Below are 15,007 nucleotides of genomic sequence, written 5' to 3' on the forward strand. Positions count from 1 at the left end.
TAATATCATTCAGTTTTGCTACAATAAATGTGTTAAACACACCACTTATTGTAACATCCACTATAACTTAAAAATAAAAAATAAAAAAATAAAAAAATAAAAACGATAATTATTTTTTAGTATAGCTGATGTATGTAGAAATGGTCCACATTAACGATGTATTAGGTGTATAAAAAATAAAATTTCTAAATAGATTTTCTCACACCAAAATTAATCTTGGTTATCCTAGTCTCACATTAGCTAATAACAAAATGCAGAGAATTTTTATCTATTGGATTAGTAATTAAAAAGAAAAAGTATACAACGACACTAGCTAGTCTAGTCGCCCACGTGCTTACATATTCGACAAATGCAACCTTCTAATTTCCTCGGCCAGTCAAACTTAATTACTTTTCAGACGCTCCGGCTCGGCCACTCAAGTCTCTTGCTCATAATATATAATACAAGTAGTACTACGTATTTAGTATAAACTCCTACATAATTAGTGCCTATATATACCCATATATGTATCCATATTGTGAATGCAGTGTGAGTCGCAAATAACTAAGAACTCCATTAACCTAGCAAACTATACACAAGACAGAGACACAGAGAGAGACAAGAGGTCAGAGGTATACATGGGGAGTCACTCCGATGATAGCTCGGCTGCCTCTTTCGTGAAGAACCCGACGATTAAGTTCACCAAGCTGTTCATCAATGGCGAATTCGTTGACTCCGTTTCAGGTTTTAGCTTTCTACATCTCTCTATATATCTATCTACTTCTCCACATATCTCTTTATATATAGATTTTCCAGGTTATATACATTATCCCCTCCTTCTTAATTTCTTTCCATTTTTTACCCCAACTTTATTTTCATTACTCTATCATGACATGCTAGCTAGCAATCTGTAAAAGTTAAAGCCTGGAAAAGGAAGAAAGAAGTACTTCATCTTGTTATCTAATTTACATATACGTAGGCTACAACATGCATATATTAATTGTTCTTTCATGCACCCGGGGCCAAGGAATTATCCAAGAAAAGAAGGGAAAATGATGTTGATTTATATATACTCCAGATTACTTAAACTGTTTTTGGAGAATATAGACTTCAATTGCTCCGTAATGGATGAGCAAACCCCCACTGTTCGTCTCACGGTCAAACTTTTTTGTAGCGAGTTTATGCCTTGTTATGTCGGTCCTATAATATTTAATATTTTCCGTGTAATATATTTAAATAATGCATTTTTTTACAGTAAAAATCTGTTAGTATGTTTGATTGAATTAGAATTATTTAAGTTCTAATTATTCAATCAAATAATTAGATCAGAGGATTTCTATTGGTTTTTTAAGCAACTCTATATTGTATTTTTTTTTTCAATTGACAAAAATAAGATTGTGAAGTTATTAGAGATAAAGATATATATATATAGCAATAATATTCATGGAAGACGACTATGTCCAACAGTAGCTATCATTCTTATTTTCAATAATTTTAATTGTAAAATAAATTCTGAGTGAAATTTCAAACCTTATAATGACAACAGGAAAAACGTTCGAGACCATAGATCCAAGAACAGAAGAGGTGACGGCAAGAATTGCAGAAGGAGACAAGGAAGACGTTGAGTTGGCAGTGAAAGCTGCACGCCAGGCATTCGACCATGGTCCATGGCCTCGTTTACCCGGCTATGTATGTACTACTCTCTCTTATCCTTTATCTCAATATGCCTGGATGTCAAAAGTTGGAGTTTTTTTATATTTTATATGGTTTTTTACTCAAACGTCCAGAAACATGTTTAACATAAAATTCAAGAAAGTGCTATAGGATTTCAAAAACATCTAATAAGTCAAAAAGAAAAAAAGAAAAAAAGCCTGATCCTCCCCATACAAGGAGCGTTCAAAGGCCGTCTAGTACTTACTGGTTTTCATTTTTTATTTTTTTTGGATTTTATTTCTTTTTCAAATTAGTATTTAAGCGTATGTTCAGAAAATGAGATGAGATGAGAATTTTATAAATATATGGTAATTGGATGATTTGTAAATAATATTGAGATAGTTTAAGTTAAGTATTTATTAGAGGAGACAAATTTGGACTGAGGCTTGTCTGGATGGTGAGATATTGAGATATGATGATTTTAGATAAAAGTTAAAATTAGAATAAAATATTATTAGAATATTATTTTTTAATATTATTATTATTATTTTAAAATTTAAAAAAATTAAATTGTTTATTAAATTTTGTGTAAGAATTTAAATAAAATTTAATAATAAGATGAAATCAGATAAACGTTTGTGTATCACGCAAATCAAAATTATTGCTCATATGAAGTGATTGTGCTCCCAAATTTCAAAGTCAAACTTATGTTTGTGGATAAAAAAAAAAAGGAAAATGTTAAGCGTTCCGCTCCCAGCTCCCGCTGGGAGATACCGCTTGTATTAGTGAGTATTTTTTTATGGGTTTTTTTTATATTTTTTTTATATAGATTTTTTTTAACAATTTTAAATGTTTTTAAAAAATAAAAAAAAATCATAATATCATTAAAAATACTTTTTTAATCACTAAGTAAAATAAAAAAATATACTTAGTGATTAAGAAAGTATTTTTTAATGATTTTTTACTTTATGGTTAAGAAAGTATTTTTTAATAATATTCTAAATTTATTTTCATTTTTTTAAATATTTAAAAGTATTAAAAATTTTTTTATAAAAAATAATTAAAAAAAATATATTAAAAAATACATACTAGAGTCAACAGTAACTCCAACGTAGCCACCAGCGATGGCTCCAGCAGTACTTTAAAAAAAAAAAAAAAAAAAAAAAAAAACTGGAAAGCCAGCAGAGTAGTTGAATGAAACTCAGTGATGCGACTTGAAATAATTTGACCAAAGAATGAAACGGTCGCCGTCTGTGAAAGAAGGGCTTACATAATTAAGGGCTCCTTCGGACACCAGTATCTCATGATATAATTAAGAGAGTTGCATGTGAACAATAAAAAAATAGATGGAATTAATAAGTTTTATTATAATTTGAGAAATGATAGGAAAAAAAATTGAATAAAAATACTATAATTTTTTTTTAAAAAAATTGAATATTATTATTTTTTTTATTGAAATTGAAAAGATTGAAGAAAATAATTATATGAAAAGGCTGAAGAATTGAAATTGAAAAATATTTTATATTTAAGTGATATTTGGATAGGAAATTGTGAGAAGTTTTAAGAATTTGAGTGATGTCATTATCCACCTTGTTGATGTTTTCTTCTCTGAATTTAGTTTTTGTACGTTTTAGATATTTGGCTCTACTAGGGTTTCTAGGTTTCGCTCTACTAAGGTTCTTGGGTTTGTGTGTTGACGGCTGCTATGGCTGCCGCCGGGGGCCTTGTTGGCTCGGCGGCTGGGAGGCAGAGGTCATATGGTGGCTCAGGCCCCATAACCACTCCTGATGGTTGAAGTTCCTTTTCGTCCTGCGAAGGTTATTGATGGAGAGTACTATGTGATTTTCTCCGAGGAGCAGGCTGATCGTTCCACAGAACCTTTCAGGTATTCAATGGTCCTAAAATTCTGAAGGCAACGCCCCACTTTAGATGCTATTCGTTCCTTTATTCGGAGTTGTTGTTGGCTGGAGGTGCAACCTTTGGTGTTTGCCATGAGTAGGCTACGTAATGTTTTCGTGCGTCTCTCTAATGAACTGAATTTCTTGAAGGCGTTATCGAGGGAAGCCATGGATATTGATGGGGTGCCCTGTAGAGGATTTCATTGGTTTCTTGGGTTTGATGAGGAAAAAGAACAGTTGATGGTTCCTGTTTGGGTGGTTCTACTGGGGTTACCTCCGAATTTTTATCATGAGTCTTTTCTGGAAAATATTACCCCGCCGATTGGAAGGTTTTTACGTTGGGCTAACGCAACTAAGTGTGCTACAAGAATGAATGGGGCCAGGGTGTGCTTAGAGATGGATGTGACAAAAGAACCGTGGATTGGTATTCCTCACTAGGCATCCAATTTGTATGTGAAGATAGAATATGAAAATCTTCCTGCTTTCTGCCCTCGTTGTAATATATAGGGGCATAACTCTAAGACCTGTCGTCGGAAGGATGGAGGGAAGAAGGTGGTGCTTCAGAAATAGAAGGTGGGGGAGGAACCGAATGAGGATGGAGGCAAGAGTTGGATGCCAAAAAGCCAGGAACAGTTTGTGAAAGATTCAGGTGGGGAGCTTATGGGTGCATATGGTTAGGGCTCGTTGTTTGTGATTGAACTTGGGGGTCCCAGTAATGTTACAGTAGTGGAACAACCAGTCGAGGAGGGTGAGAAGGGAAAGGTTGTCAGGGAGGAGACGGGGATGGTGGTTGAGACTGTAAATGTGGTTGAACTTGTGGACATGGCTGGGCAGGTGGTTGTGGTTGAACATGCAGACATTGCTAAGGTTGATGCTGCAGATGTGGTGGAGCCTGTGGATGTGTTAAGGGACGAAGTAGCGATGGCTCTGGAAGGCCCTGCATTTGGAGATGGTTCTGAGGGGGTGTTGGAAGGTACATTGCAGTTGGTTCATGTGGTGACAGAGGGGGTTTGTTTGGTGTCAGATCAGGTGTCTAATCCAAATAGTGCAATGTTGATTGTTACTGAGCAGGTCGTCCCTGCCAAGGAGGTGGTGGCTGATGATGTTGTTATGGAGATGTCAGAATCGCGTGCGATGGTTTTGCATGGAAAGTGTGTTTCTAACCCTAAATGCAATGATATGGGGCATTTGAGCAGTTCAAAGGACTATCCTTCAGAGGGAGAGTCTTTGAAAAAAACAAATGTGGTTAGGGGTGGGAGACTTCTTAGAAGCTCTACTCAGGTTCCTAGCAGACCCTCTCTCTTAAATTTATGATGTGCAAACCTTTCTTTTGGAATATTCGTGAGATGAGATCATCACGGAGGAGGTTAGGTAAATTAGTGAAGAAGTTACGACCGAATTTGGTCTTGTTGGCAGAGCCTTTTGCTAGTGAGTTGAGGCTTGAAGCTTGGAAAAATTCTTTGAAGTTTGACGATTGTTTTTCTAATCAATGTAGTGGAGGTAAATTATGGTTGCTTTGGGGGAAGGATTTCAGGTATCGGTCATGAATGAAAGTGATCAGCACATTACGGTCTCTATTGTGTATGATTCTAAACTGCTGTTTGTCTCTGTGGTTTATTCGAAATGTAACCATATGGACCGCTAGGAGTTGTGGAGGTTGCTGCAACAGGACATGCCACAAGATGATCCATGGTTATGTCTCGATGATTTTAACATTATTCGGGAGTACGCGGAGCGATGTGGGGGTCGGCCTCGATTAATGGTGGCTATGGATGAGTTCAATGCACTCATTTATTTGTGTGGGCTGTCTGAGATGAAGTCGGTTGGGAGTAAATTTACGTGGTGTAATGGACAGCTGAGGTTGGCGCGTAGTTGGTCGAAATTAGATCGTTGCTTGTTAAATACAGAGGCTATTTCTTTATGGCCTGATGCGAGTGTGTCGTTCTTATCTCGCTCCACTTCGGATCATGCTCCAATGTCTTTTGTGTTGTCGATTTCGGGCTCTCAGTATGGTCCCTCGTTCAAATTGCAATAGATGTGGGTCTTCCATGATGGTTTTAAAGATGTTGTAAGAGATGTGTGGCAGGTGTAAATGGGGACTGCAGGTTTATTTGGTTTAGCAGGCAAGTTGAAAAAATTAAAAATGGTTCTTAAAGATTGGAACCTTCAGGTTTTTGGGCATGCAGAGAATAATATTCAGTGCTTGGAGAGGGAAATTGAACGCCTAGAATGTTAACTACAATTTAGTTTCTCTGAAGAGGTTGAGGGGCGTTATTATTAGCAAAGGAGGAGCTGGCTATTTGGTTGCAACGAGAGGAAATTAGATTATAACAATAGGCTAAGCTTAGTTGGGTGGAGAATGGGGAGGCTTCGGCTCAATTTTTTAAGTCTTTCACGTCTTTATCTAAGCCTCTTGTGTAGGAGATGCGATTGAGGGATGGTACTCACTTGGATACTCTTGAAGCCACGCATTTGGAAGCCGTGGATTACTTTAGTAATTTCCTTTGTGCCAGACAGCGTAAAGATCTCCCTGACTTGTCTTTGTACGTGGAGAATATTGTTGTGGATGAGGATAATAGTTCTCTCCTACGGCTCCCTTCAATCCAAGAGGTTAAGGATGTCATGTTTTCAATTCCGATTGATAGTAGTCCGGGTCCAGATGGTTTTGAATTTGGATTTTATAGATCGTGTTAGGATATCATGGAAGTGGATGTGGTGGAGGCGGTTAGAGATTTTTTTCGTGGGGTTCCTTTTCCGAGATTCTATTCAGCTTCATATATTGCTCTAATCCCAAAAGTGCAACAACCATCTGGTTTTGATAAATTTCGCTCAATAAGCTTATGTTCGGTAATATATAAGGTGTTCTTTAAAATTCCGATTTGCAGGTTATCTCCTATTTTGAGTAAAATTGTCTCGCCAGAGTAGGGGCTTTTTTACTCGATAGAAGCATTTATGAAAATATTGCCCTGGCTCAAGAAATGATCCATATGGTTAATAAGAAGGCTCGAGGTGGTAATGTTTTTATTAAAGTAGATATGGCCAAGGCCTATGATAGTTTGGATTGGAATTTTCTATTGCATGTGATGGTTTCTTTTGGTTTCTCCCTGCGTGTCTGTGAGATAATCAAACAATGTATTTGACTTTGTGGTTCTCGGTAGTTATGAATGGGAGGGCGAAAGGTTTTTTTCCGAGTGGTCATGGGCTACGCCAAGGGATCCAGTTTCCTCATATTTATTTATCTTAGTGGAAGAAATGTTGTCTAGATTGTTGAAGCATAATTTTGCTACTGGTAAAATTGTTCCTTTCACTCATCCGCATGGCACCCCTCTCACATCACATTTGTTGTATGCTGATGATGTTATTATTTTTGCTAATGGTGGTCGGTCCTCTCTCAAAGTAATCAGAGACATTTTTTCACAATATGAGGATTGGTCTGGTCAGATGGTGAGTAAGGAGAAGTCGGCTATTTTTTTCTCCAAATATACTACTGTTGCCACGAGGCAAAACTCTTTGTGAATGACGTCGTTCACGAAAGGGGTGTTCCCTATAAAGTATCTGGGGGTTCTGCTTTCCACTGGTAGGTTAAAGCTGCTGGACTTTGATGACTTGCTAAGCCGCATTCGAGGAAGGCTGGGGGGGTACCAAACCAAGCTACTGTTCGCTGGTGCCAAACCAAGCTACTGTTCGCTGGTGCTTGTTTGATTCTGTTGTGTCATGTTGTGGCTAGTATTCCTGTCCATTTACTTTATGTGATGCATGCACCTAAGGCTGTGTTTAGTGCCTTAAATCGTCTCATGAGCGGTTTCTTTTGGGGATCATCGGATGGGAAACCAAAACGAAAATGGGTTGCATGGCAACAGCTCTGCAGGCTGACTTAGGAGGGAGGTATGGGTTTACGAAATTTGGAGGAAGTTCAGTCTTCTTTGTTTATGAAATTTGCTTGGAAGTTGTTGACTCAATCCTCTTTATGAGCCAATTTGTTCAAAGCTAAGTATATTAAAGACAAGCATGTTACGTTAGTTTGTTCTTGAAATGGCTCTATTTTTTTGGTGTCGTGTGGTGTCTATGATTCCGAAAGTTTTAAATCAGTCTAGCTGGAGGTTATGGGAAGGGCAGGTGTCATTTTGGAGGGATCCATGGTTGAAGTCGAGTGCTCTGGTGGTCATGTCCAATAATTGTGCAGCCTGAGTCGAAGGTGAGGGAGTGCAAGCTTGAAGATGGTTGGGATGTGGACTTGATTAGAGCGTTGGTGGGTGATAACAAAATGGAAGAAATTTTGGGCTGTCTTGGTGTGCACAAGGAAGGAATGGATTTACTCATCTGGAAACCGAACCTGAGTTGTGATTTTATGTCTAAATCGTCTTGGGATTGTATTTGAATCCGAGCCTCAAAGATTAGTTGGTCTAATTGGATATGGCATTCGGCATTGCCTAAGAAATATTCGGTTAATTTGTGGAAGGCAATGCATTTTGCTCTTAATGTTGATGCCCGTGTGAGCTCTTTGGGGATTCCGATAGTTTCAAAATGTGAATGTTGTTCTCCAAGGAGTTTAGAGGACCAAGACCATGTACTTGCTAAAGGTATGGTTGCAGCTGAAATTTGGCGCCGTGCATCCTCCTACCTGGGCATTCCTTTTGATCTAGACCATGGAAGATGGAATGTTGGTTCTGAAGAGCTAGTCACCCCACTCAAAGAGGTAGTTTATTCGACCTTGTTCCCATCATTTTAACATGGTCGTTGTGGGTTTGGAGATGCAAGGCGCGTATGGAAGGTAGAGCGAACTCGATGGAGTCCTTATGGTTGTATATAAAGGCGGCCATTTCTTAGGTGGGCTTGCGGCTTAAAGCTAGTAAAAAATTTCATTCTGGTGATGAATCAGTTTTAATGGCATTTTCAATCCCAATAAAGGGGGAAAAAAAATAATCACGTTTGTCTTGTAAACTAGAAAAATTCGGAGGAGGGTTGATTTAAACAAAATGTAGATGGAAGTTGTTGGGAAATCCTGAGCGTATAGGAGTCGGTGGTCTTATTCGGGATGACCAAGGGAGATTAAAATTGGCTTTTACGAAAAGATTGGACCTTGGGACGAATAATATGGCGGAACTTTTAGCCCTCTATTATGGTTTGCAACACTGTTTGGAGTTGGGATTACAACAAATAGAAGTGAAGCTTGATTCTCTCTTAATTGTTAATTGGCTGGAGAAGAGGCACTGTGGTATTTGGTACCTGGAATATTTTTGGGAGAAAATAATACAGATGCTTTCAAGCTTGAGGCATAAGGTCAGGCATGTATATCGTGAGTGTAACATAGGGGTAGACTTCTTAGCGAGGTTGGCTTCCGAGCATGATTCTGGGACGTGGGTGGTCTTCAACGCTATTCCTCATCGACTAAAAGGGATTTTAAAGGTTGACAAGTTGGGGCTTCCTGCTTTGCATCGTTAGTGCATTGGACTTAGTTGGTGGTTCTTGTGTTAGTCAAAGTTGGTGTTTGGAGTTATGTTTTACGGATTGGTTTTATTGGTTTGGTTTGGTTTGGTTTTGGCTTTGTTCATCGTATTGATGTAACCACGGTTTTCTTCCGCCATAAATGAGATATTTTAATAAATTTGGGACGAGGCCACTATGTGTGTGGCTACTGGCTCTTGAAAAAAACTAAAAAAAAGAGCTTGTGGTGTCATTACCCATATGTTTTAGATAAAATCTCAATGTTTTTATATAAGAAAAAAATTTATCTTTTTCCATCCAACACACATCCTTTACTCACCAAAATAAATTTCCATGTGTCAAAATACATCTTATATAAATGATTATGTATTTTGGTTTACGTAATAAAAAAACATAAAAATCAAAATAACTTACTAAAAAAAAAAAAACTCAACAAGATATATTTTTCCCAAATATTATTTCAATGAACCTCGGACGTACTTTTTAAGCTACAATGTGAACATGTTTAAAGAATCTTCTCTCCGCATATTTGCTGATAAAACATAAGTGTATGATTGGATTTGGAGTAGTACGATTCTTTGAATATATATTTAAGTCAAACATCATAAAAAAAACCATTTTTATGCATTTTGTTGTAATGCTTTCATGAGTTTAGTACTACATGCAGTACCAATGAGGTAACGTTCACGTCCATGAAGATGTATGAATGATTTAATGATATTAATTGACGACGGTCATTGATGATGTATGAATTTGAACGGAAAATCTTTTGACGAACTTACATAATTAAAAGATTGCAGAATAATTTAACTCTCGACTTTTTGGTGGAAATTCATTGGACCAAAAGCTTGCAACATATCATGTAAATTATCATTTCTTTTCCTCTGTGGTGGGGTTTTGTAGGAAAGAGGAAGGATAATGATGAAATTCGCCAACTTGCTCGAAGAAAATGTAGAAGAATTAGCTGCCCTGGAAACAATTGACTGTGGAAAGTTGTTTAGTGTCGCCAAGAACATGGACATTCCAGGTGCAGCAAGTTTACTCCGTTACTATGCTGGTGCAGCTGATAAAGTTCATGGTGAAGTACTGAAAATGTCCCGTGAACTTCATGGATACACTTTGCTCGAACCGATTGGAGTCGTGGGCCACATAATCCCTTGGAATGTCCCCACCTCCTTGTTCTTCATGAAGGTTAGTCCGACTTTAGCTGCCGGATGCACTATGGTCGTCAAGCCTGCTGAACTAACTCCTCTGTCAGCTCTCTACTTAGCTCATCTTGCTAAGCTGGTAAGGGTCTATGAAAAATATAGATATTCTTTTTAAAATGCCATTATTATGGCTTATGGTGGTCTTTTCTGTCTCTTGTGAACTACTACTCCAACTAAAATCTTTCCTTTTCACCTATCCCTTTTTTTTTTTCCTCTTGTCAAGGCTGGAATCCCTGATGGAGTGCTCAATGTTGTAACCGGATTTGGTCCAACAGCTGGGGCTGCCATAAGTTCTCACATGGACATCGACGCAGTATGCAACTCCAAATTTTTGCGATTATTTTGAGTAAAGCTCACGGCCAAGTTTATGGCTTTAGTTTGGATATAAATGCATGTACTTGAATCTGCTATACGCTTGTACTCAATTTATCAGGTTAGTTTCACTGGTTCCACAGAAGTAGGACGCAAAGTAATGCAGGCCGCAGCAGCAAGTAATTTGAAAGTGGTTTCACTTGAATTAGGAGGCAAGTCACCCCTTATAATTTTTGATGACGCCAATGTAGATATGGCTGCCGAGCTTGCTATCATGGGCATTCTATTTAACAAGGTAAAATAGTTTTTATTTTTATTTTTTGTTGTTTTAACAAATTTGCATTTTAGAAAGCTATTTTATATAAAAATGTTGCTCAAATGAAATTTTTTCTAACTGATATATGTATATATATTTGTAGGGAGAAGTATGTGTGGCTAGTTCTCGTGTTTATGTTCAAGAAGGGATATATGACGAGGTTGTGAAGAAATTAGTGGAAAAGGCAAAAGCTTGGGTAGTTGGGGATCCTTTTGATCCTAAAGCTCAACAAGGACCCCAGGTATATATGATGTGAATTGCTTTCATGAAAGTACAAAGGAACATATATAATAACAAACCATGCAGCCAACAATAACAAGAAAGGATACAATCCAAATATTCCTGGAATTGAAGCCTGGAATCCCATGCAATAGAACTGCGAAGGACCCATGCAAGTAGTAATAATAATAACAACAATAACATATGGCAAGCCGCTTGTTTTATATTTGTAGTTTTGCAGGTCGATTTGAAGCAGTTTGAAAGGATTCTTTCATACATTGAGCAAGGCAAGAGAGAAGGAGCAACCCTTTTAACTGGGGGCAAGCCCATTGCTCGGAAGGGATATTACATTGAGCCTACAATTTTCGCTGACGTAAAGGTATATACTTAAATTCTAACTAAAAACTAATGATTATATACTTTTTATTCTAACAAAGTCTGTCTTTCCTTCTTTGCTGTTATTCTTGCCGACTTGCGCAGGAAGAAATGCTCATAGCGCAGGATGAAATATTTGGACCAGTTTTGGCTCTTGCAAAGTTCAAGTTAGTACAATTTTCAGTCAAATCTATTCACAAATTTCGATATCGACATGAATCTATTATAATGAGCGAAATGGTTGTTCCCTCCAACTTCGGTTCCACATATACAGAACTTTTGGTTTCATGCAGCTCCATGTTTTTATTTTCATTCTCCTAATTATTTTTAGAGATGGCCCTTGGCTTGATAAAAGCGCTAGCTCTCTATTTTGGCTTATGATCTGGTGAATAATTACAGAACAATTGAGGAGGCGATTAAGAGGGCCAACAGCACTAGATATGGCCTAGCAGCTGGCATCGTGACAAATGACTTAAATGTGGCTAACACCGTCTCAAGATCAATCCGTGCAGGTACCATTTGGATAAACTGCTATTTTGCTCTCGACTATGACTGCCCTTTTGGAGGGTATAAGATGAGTGGTTTTGGAAAAGATTTTGGAATGGATGCCCTTCACAAGTATCTTCAAGTGAAGTCGGTTGTCACTCCCCTTTATAATACACCCTGGCTTTGAATCAACATCCCTTCGGGCCTGCTAGCTAAATCTGGAAAATACGTACAATAAAGTGCAATAAATGGAAGTTACGTATTCTTTTGGTGGCTCGAAGGGTTTGCATTAATGCAGTGAGTTCAATATCTTAGGTTCTGTATTTTGTCATATACACTTTCGTCAAGTGCTGATATACACTTTGTCAAGTGCTGCATAAAAAGCGAATGCTTAATTTTATGTGCTGCTTCATTGTGTTAATTAATTCAGTAAAATTTCGTCACAGCTCGTAGAACATATATCCAGCTTGTACAACCATACCATTAGTACTGCTATATCACTGCAAGAAAAATCACATTTTGCAACGAAAAAAATCGTGGCAAAAAGTCAATTTCTCGTTCGAAAAAGTACTAACAACGATAACTTTTTGTTACCAACAATGGTTTTTTCGTTCAAATAGAAAAGCATACATATATATCCCAATGATGGTTTTTCGTTGCAAATAACCACTTTTAGCCACAAAATTTTATCGTTACAAATCAATTTATCGTCATTGCTACTGTCTTCATGATAGTATGTACACTCGTTGCAAAATATATGTTTATTTGCAATGAAATGTACATGACTGGTTGCAAAATATATGTTTATTTGCAATGAAATGTACATTCGTTGCAAAAGAGTGTTTATTTGCAACGAAATATACATTCATTGTAATTAAATATGTTTATTAGATTTTTTTTGCAAAAGAGTTTAAAGCACTAGTATTGATTTCTCTATATGTATCTTCAACATCACATCTTTTGCATATTGATTTTGCATATCAAGAAAAACTCATACATTGGATTATGCATCTTTGAACCAAATAATAATAAAATATTATTATTTTTTAATTTTTTTTCTTAAAATTATTATTTTTTATATATTTTATAATTAGCACCAAGTGCTCAAAAATACAAATTTCATATATCAAAATCATCTTAATACAAATTCCAGAAAGTTGATTTTAATGGGTATGAGAGAAAAAACATTAAAAATAATGTTTGGAGAGTGAATAGTGCTTCTTCTCACTATTCATAACTATGTAAAAATTTAGAGATGCATAAGCCAATGTAGATGAATTTAAAGACATATTATGCAAATATGAAAATAAAGATAAAGATGAATAAGCCATTGCTAGTGCTACTTGCAACGAATTATGTACCTTCATTGCAATGAATTATGTACAATCATTGCAAATGTCTATTTACAACAAAATGTAAAAACCTATCTGCAGCGAAATGTATTTCCCTGCAAATAGTCTTACATCAAATAGAAAAACTATAATATCACATATAAGGGATTGGGTTCATCATCCATTCAAACATGTAATAAGGACTGATTCATGTGTTACAATAATTAAAAATGAATCCACAATAGACAATATGCAAATAATCAATAATATTGATATTGATAACATTACATGAGCAATTAAGACAAGGATTCATCTTACCCAAGAGACTAATAAAATCGTGAAGCCTCAAACTAGAAGCATATAACAAATTATACTGCAAATAGGTAATGCAAAAGGCTAATTGACACAATTTTAGATAAGTACAATCTGCGAGGAATTAAACCAATCATCACTAGAACAAAAAGTGGCTTTTACGGCCAAATTTATTTTCGGCAACAACAATCTGGCGGCAAAAAGGCAGTTTTTCCTGTTGGGACACTAAACTTGCGACATCTCAGCATTTCACCAGAAAAAGCCTCTTTTCCGGCAAAAATTAGTGTGGCCGTAAAAGCTATGGACATAATTGATATATTACGGCACTTTTTAGTTTGTTACGGCGATAAGGGTTAGAAGCAAAAAAATAAGATGCCATCAGGATTATTGGGGGTGCTATTGTTGCTGCAATAAACCTTATGTTGTGATTAATTCCACATATTTCCCTTTCCTCTCCCTCTACCTCTTTTTCCTTCCTGTGAAAGACCTCCTCCCGCGAGATTCTAGAAAACCCATGCCCTAACCAGTTGATCGCCACCGTTGACTACCACTTTCTCGCAATAGCCACCAAGATTCTCTATATTTCCTTTTGTTCAAAAACCTACACTGATAAAACCCTCTCACCCATTCTCAATCACCATCTGCGCCGAAATCCATCCCAAACTTGAGCGAGCCGACTTAGTCGATTGTTGAAATCGATAGCAATTTTCACATAACTACCCATCCTAATCCACGAGAATCAATTGTGGACAACGAATTTACGTGGCAAGCTTGCAAGTTGCGATCCTCGGCACTAAGTAGTGCTTGATAAGAACTTGGCAATCGTGCTTGATATCAATCGAAGATTCCTATACTATAGGGATCTGGGGCAAATCTAGCAAGGTCAGTCCAATCATTTATGCTTAAAGTTTGATTTTTATGATCTTTATTTCCTTAGTAGATAGTTCATGCAATCTATTAGTTTAATGATGTACGATTATAAAAAAAATTTACTTTTGATTTTGGATAACTGAAATTTAGTTGCTACACATGGTTGAGTCTCAAAGTCATTTGAATGTGCTTGTTTCAAATAAAAGAACCATTATCCTCCTCTGTTTGTTAAGTCTATTAACTTCATGTAATGGAATTTGTTGGAGGGGAAAATACCAAGTGAGAGGAACAAAGAACTTTTTAGATTTTCTATCTGCATTGGTTTAGAGTGAACTTTCTGGTGGTTTATTTTTAATTACATGAAGAACTATTGTTTTTTAAAGGTACTGGGAAAATTGTTTCTCTTTAGACATCATATAATGTGATGGTCTAGGTGTTGAAGTTGGACTAAATTCCTATTAAATTTAGTGTATCTTTCACTGATGTCATTTGTTATTTACACATTGCTCCCAAGGCAGAACAGAGAAACATTTCATGTTGTGTTGTCGATAGATACAATAAAATCACATGAAGCATGTTTACCCCCATCTTTTAGTTTGTCTT

General features: G+C 36.7%; 1 protein-coding gene across 1 annotated transcript; it reads left to right on the plus strand.

Moving 5' to 3' along the window:
- Window positions 1–507: 507 nt before the first annotated feature.
- On the plus strand, window positions 508–12,327 carry LOC121251630 (aldehyde dehydrogenase family 2 member C4-like). Its single transcript, XM_041150917.1, has 9 exons — window positions 508–723; window positions 1,526–1,668; window positions 9,879–10,262; window positions 10,407–10,496; window positions 10,617–10,790; window positions 10,915–11,052; window positions 11,272–11,409; window positions 11,511–11,572; window positions 11,805–12,327. Exons 1-9 carry the CDS (start codon window positions 522–524, stop codon window positions 12,076–12,078), a joined length of 1,605 nt encoding a protein of 534 aa, XP_041006851.1. The 5' UTR covers window positions 508–521; the 3' UTR covers window positions 12,079–12,327.
- The last annotated feature ends 2,680 nt before the right edge of the window (window positions 12,328–15,007 follow it).

Source organism: Juglans microcarpa x Juglans regia, chromosome 2S, assembly GCF_004785595.1.
Source record: "Juglans microcarpa x Juglans regia isolate MS1-56 chromosome 2S, Jm3101_v1.0, whole genome shotgun sequence".
Lineage (NCBI taxonomy): Eukaryota > Viridiplantae > Streptophyta > Magnoliopsida > Fagales > Juglandaceae > Juglans > Juglans microcarpa x Juglans regia.

What these genes read in the sequence shown, in the direction of transcription:
- LOC121251630 (XM_041150917.1), top strand. Translation starts at nt 522, where the DNA reads ATGCAGTGTGAGTCGCAAATAACTAAGAACTCCATTAACCTAGCAAAC. An exon ending in CTCACATGGACATCGACGCA is followed by an intron (nt 10,497 to 10,616) that starts GTATGCAACTCC and finishes TCAATTTATCAG; the next exon opens with GTTAGTTTCACTGGTTCCAC. An exon ending in CAATTTTCGCTGACGTAAAG is followed by an intron (nt 11,410 to 11,510) that starts GTATATACTTAA and finishes CGACTTGCGCAG; the next exon opens with GAAGAAATGCTCATAGCGCA.